Below are 5291 nucleotides of genomic sequence, written 5' to 3' on the forward strand. Positions count from 1 at the left end.
CAATTCTATAACACACACTACACTGTATTTTTTATTTGTGCTACCTATATTACCCATTTATAATTCCATTTTTCTCCAATCAATGTGAAACAGGTTATTGAGGCCTATATCCAAATAGAGGAGGATAAAATAGACCCCATGCAGACAGGGAGTCCACAGTACATGTCCACATGGACTTGGGTAAGTATTATTTTGAAAATTCAAAATTGTTTAAACAGACAATGCACTGCAGTTTTCGAAAAAATATATACTAACAAATTGCCATTCTATGATATCAGGCTTACATGCAAAGCTTCGAAGAGCCATTTTGGCACAGGGCCCTGTATGAACACTTACTTGAAAAACTTGGGAAATGCAGTGTTCTTTTCTTCCCGATTATTTCAAAAGAAGAGTTCCACTTCACACTTCTCACATTTCACAAAAATGAACGAAAGTGGAGACACTACAATCCACTTAGATCGTTGGGACATAGAAAAGAAGAAAGGTGCATTGACATTGCTCGAAACTTTGTAAGTGGAATGAAACTGTCTTAATTTCTCAGCACAAACACAAACAGAAATTGCATTGCAGTTTCTGTATTATACATACTGCCTAATTTCAGACCAAAACTATAATATGCAATGCTCTGATTACCATTTCTTTTTCTCTTTTTTTCTTCTTCTTTAAACAGGTTAATATTGTTGAAGGGTGGCTAGAATATATAAGACCTCAAGCACGAGTGTTCATAGAAACTAAAAAAAAACCAACAATTGTGAAGCAAAAGGACGGGCCCCCAACACTTGTACAAAAAGATTTGACTCCAACTGAAGAACTCACTCTCAAATGGATTATGCAAAATCCATTGCAGTTTCCATTTGAGGATGACATGGAATGTGCTCAACAAACTGTATCTTCGTAAGAATTGTGTCTACTCAACTATTCATTACAGTTTGAAATCATTCAAAAGCAAAAAAAACTAATCTCGTATTTCATTTGCAGATTGGATTGCGGCATGTTCGTCATGTTCTATATGGATAAAATAGCACAAGGACAGCCCATTCCAAAAAGCGTGGACAAGAAATTCATGAATGAATATCGAGCACAATATGTCACAAAACTCCTACACCACAAAAACTGTGTAATTAATCGTCTCTAGTGATTTGCCTTTCGTTAACTCAAGGCAATATGTATCTTAGTTCTTGTGGATGTTTGTAAATATTTCTAGTTATGGTATATGAGAACATATTTCCTATACATATAAACTGTAATATAATCTTGGAACAGGATGCAACAAAACGAAAAGGAAACAAACAAACTGCACTGAATTTTTTGGTCAAAAATACTGCAACAAATAAACAGAAACTGCACTGCAGTTTCTGCAACAAAATCTGAAATAAACAGAAACTGCAATGCAGTTTCTGCAACAAAATCTGCTCAAAATTTAAAAACAAGCATTGAATGGCAGTCGAAAACGAATATCCACTCATTCAACAATTGTATAATTTTCATAATCTGCAACAAATAAACAGAAACTGCACTGCAGTTGCTGCAACAAAATCTGAAATAAACAGAAACTGCACTGCAACAAAATCTGCTCAAAATCTGAAAACAAGCATTGAATGGCAGTTGAAAACGAATATCCACTCATTAAACAATTGTATAATTTTCATTAACTTCAAAAAAGAATCACAATATCCAATTAGAAGCTGGGTAGCCAATTACAAGCAACTAAAACTTCAATACAGTTTTTGCAAAAAGTGCATCGCAGAAACTGACTATACATTCGCTAAACCATATCTAAAATAAAAAATTGTCAAATGAGAAGGAGTGTTCATATAATAGCCTTGCAAGTCTTCCTATTGTGCCCAACAACACTTCACCGACTGCATTTCAATGGCCTTTTAAATTCACCAAAAACTTTGATCCTCTTTGTTGGTGGTCTTCCGGCTGGCCTCTTTGTAATTGGCGGAAGCACAACTCCAGCTGCAGAACCATTGCTGCCCAATCCTTTCCCAATATCTGGAATAGGAAAAATAGGACTCTCATAGGCTTTTCAAAGAAGTCGGTTTTGTAGTAACACTCCACGTAATCATAAACTGAATCTCTCTTTGCTAGGATTGCAGCCACCGCATGTGTGCAAGGAAAACCGTCAATTTGCCAAAGACGGCAAGAACAAGTCCTTTGCTCGAGATCAACCATCACAGAATAATCAGCAAATACTTCAAAAACAGTGGAATTAGAACGACGAACTGCCCAAGTCCTACCGGCCTCCGCATTTTCACAGAGTCTAGTTTCCATCTCCGGACACAAAACTGTTGTCCACTTCTCCGCTTCAAATCGTCGTTGAGAATTCAATACCATCAATTTCTGTCGAATCCCTTCTATCAAAGGTAGCACCGGCAAATCTCGAAACACACCAACCCAATTATTAAAGGACTCCGCTAAACTGTTTGCCATCTCCCCATAACGCATTCCTTTGAAAAATGCGTTGGCATAGTGATCTCTAGACAAATCAGATATAAATGCCTTCACTTTCGAACTCCCAACAATCACCAACTCCTCCATTGCTACCTTAAACTCTTCCTCCGTAACAGTATATGCGCATCTACTAAATAAATTGATAACACGGTCTTGGAGCAGTTTCCCATAACCTGACTTTGGGTACTTTGATATCAAATTCTGTTTGAGGTGATAATAACAGTAAGAATGAGGCCATCCGGGAAACACAAACCCCATTGCATTTAACAAACCTTGATTGCGGTCCGAGAAAAAGGTCACCACTCTCCCCATCGGTAGCAATATAGAAGCCAAATGTTGAAGAAACCAAGTCCAATTCTCCTCTGTCTCAGAATCAACAACTCCAAAAGCTAGAGGATAAAACCCTGCAAAACAAAACCAAAAGCACAAGTATAAGCAAAAAAGGGAAACTGCAGTGCAGTTTATGAAAACAAATCTGCTCAAATTTGAAAGGAAACCAAAAGCCAAATCCATGATCCAAGTACTAAAACTAAGTTTAAAACACATTTAAGTTCATGAGCAGTTACAACATTCCCACAGACATGCAAAAAATATTAATAAAATCGAATTATGAAACAAGAAACTGCAATGCAGTTTCTGCTAAAATTGCAACAAATGAAAATCTGCAATACATTACAGTAACCATACCTTGATTTCCATTCTTTCCCGAAGCACAGAGAAGCTGCCCCTTGTACTTGCTCTTCAAAAACGTAGCATCAATGAACAACAAGGGTATGCAATATTGAAATCCAGCAATGCAACCGCCAAAAGACACAAAAAACCGTCGAAAGCGATTAATTCCAGCTTCACAATCAAGAGTGCAGAGAGAACCAGTGTTAGTTTCCTTTACCGCGTCCGTATACCACACTAACTCGTTGAAGGACTTCGACTCATCACCGTGAACGTCCAATTTAGCTAACTCTTTGCCAAACCATGCGTGGTAGTATGAAATGTCTATACCATAATAATCTTTGAACTCGTGTATAATCTCAATTGGCTTCAGCTCTGGTTTTGCACGAATTCTGTCCACAATGAGGGAGGACACCACACGAGACCTCATCATCTTACTCTTTGATTCCCGTATCCGACCCGCACATGTATGAACATTATTTAACGTCCGAATTACAAAACTGCCAGTAGCTTCACAACGAGAAGCATAAACACGCCAGCTGCAACCCTCCAATTTCTTATTCGAACAAACAGCAACCACCCGCTTCTTGTCATTGCCGGCATATAAAAAATTAAATCCTACTTCAAGAGCGTACTTGCACAATTTCAACCGGAACTCCTCTGCACCACCGTCAAACTTCTGCCCCACATGATGTATGTATGTCTCCCACTCATTTGACAACAAAGGCTTAGCACTTGCTCTCTTCGACCTGCCCAAAAACTCGTTTCTGTCTTCGACAGTACTAGAACACGACGACTCGCCCTTTTCACATGCTATCAACTCCTTATTTACACAAAAATCACCACTATATTCACTGATCCCGCATAAATCCTTCACTAAAATATCAACAGTCTTCTCATTTGATATCAACAAAAATGTCCTCATCAAGTCCAAATCGCTATCCGTTTCTAGAAAACAACTCAGATAACTGGGCACCGAATACCGTAATGTGAAACAACCCAACTGCAAACCCCTAAACCTCAGACACAAAGTCTTCAAAATATCAACCATGGATGACTCTGATGAAACTGAAAACATGATGGTTTCAGACTTATATGTGCACTTGGCAATGACACACACCTCCATTAGCCTTGAAAATGCAAACAAAACAACAAACAAAAACAGAATATCAAAACATGTTTGACTTCATGAGCAGTTATAACATTCCCATAAACCTTAGCAAAAAGCACTCTGAAATTGAATTATGGAACCAGAAACTGCAATGCAGTTTCTGGTTCAAAATTTGCTACAAACAACCAGAAATCAAAATGCAAATACAGTACTGAATATCAAAACACGTTTGACTTCATGAGCAGTTATAACATTCCCATAAGCCCTAGCAAAAAGCACTCTGAAAATGAATTATGGAACCAGAAACTGCATTGCAGTTTCTGGTTCAAAATCTGCTACAAACAACCAGAAATCAAAATGCAAAGACAGTACTGAATATCAAAACACGTTTGACTTCATGATCAGTTATAACATTCCCATAAACCCTAGCAAAAAGCACTCTGAAAGTGAATTATGGAACCAGAAACTGCATTGCAGTTTCTGGTTCAAAATCTGCTACAAACAACCAGAAATTTTGAATCCAACGATTTTGAATGGTTAATCCCTATAAACGAAGCAAAACCTAAACGAAGAGTAGTTTTGAATCCAACGATTCATCCATTTTTCCAAAAACTGCATTGCATAAAGAACAACATGCAAAAATGTGTAATCCCTAAAATCGAAGACAAATCTGTGTTAGAGGGTCATTTTCTTACTCTTTTTTTCCCAAGAGAGTGAAAATCGCTTCGATAGTCGTCAGTGGTTGTCGTTGTTGGTGGTGGTTTCTGCTCGTCGTCGTTGCTCGTCGTCGTTGCTGCTCGCCGTTGCTGCTCGTCGTTGTCGTCGTCGTCGTTGGTGGTGGTCAGTGAGCTCGAAGACGAAATTTGCCTGCCAAACGACGAAATCTGCTGCCAAACAACTGAGCTCGAAGACGAAACAGAGAAGAACACGAAGCTGCTGCCAAACGAACGAGAACGAAAACGAAACAGAGAAGTCGCGCCTTGTTTAAACACAAAGGGGCAAAAGCGTCAGTTACTGTATAGGTTTACAAATGGGCCAACGAATCTGGGCTCTC

General features: G+C 38.5%; 2 protein-coding genes across 2 annotated transcripts in view; one reads left to right on the forward strand and one right to left on the reverse strand.

The window, feature by feature from the left end:
- The window catches only part of LOC117628532, a 3528-nt gene extending 2374 nt beyond the window's left edge, over positions 1–1154 (forward strand). Inside the window, exons 3-6 of the mRNA XM_034361009.1 lie at positions 94–180; positions 279–509; positions 671–894; positions 979–1154. Coding sequence (XP_034216900.1) covers positions 94–180; positions 279–509; positions 671–894; positions 979–1135 — 699 coding nt within the window. The 3' untranslated portion in view covers positions 1136–1154. The remainder of the gene's footprint in view (positions 1–93; positions 181–278; positions 510–670; positions 895–978) is intronic.
- A 715-nt stretch (positions 1155–1869) lies between these two features.
- LOC117628924 lies at positions 1870–4252 on the reverse strand. Its single transcript, XM_034361469.1, has 2 exons — positions 3145–4252; positions 1870–2861 (listed from the first exon to the last, which is right to left on the reverse strand). The coding sequence occupies exons 1-2, from the start codon at positions 4250–4252 to the stop codon at positions 1870–1872; spliced, it is 2100 nt and encodes a 699-aa protein (XP_034217360.1).
- Positions 4253–5291: the final 1039 nt, after the last annotated feature.

The sequence above is a fragment of the Prunus dulcis genome, chromosome 5, assembly GCF_902201215.1.
Source record: "Prunus dulcis chromosome 5, ALMONDv2, whole genome shotgun sequence".
In the NCBI taxonomy this organism is placed as follows: domain Eukaryota; kingdom Viridiplantae; phylum Streptophyta; class Magnoliopsida; order Rosales; family Rosaceae; genus Prunus; species Prunus dulcis.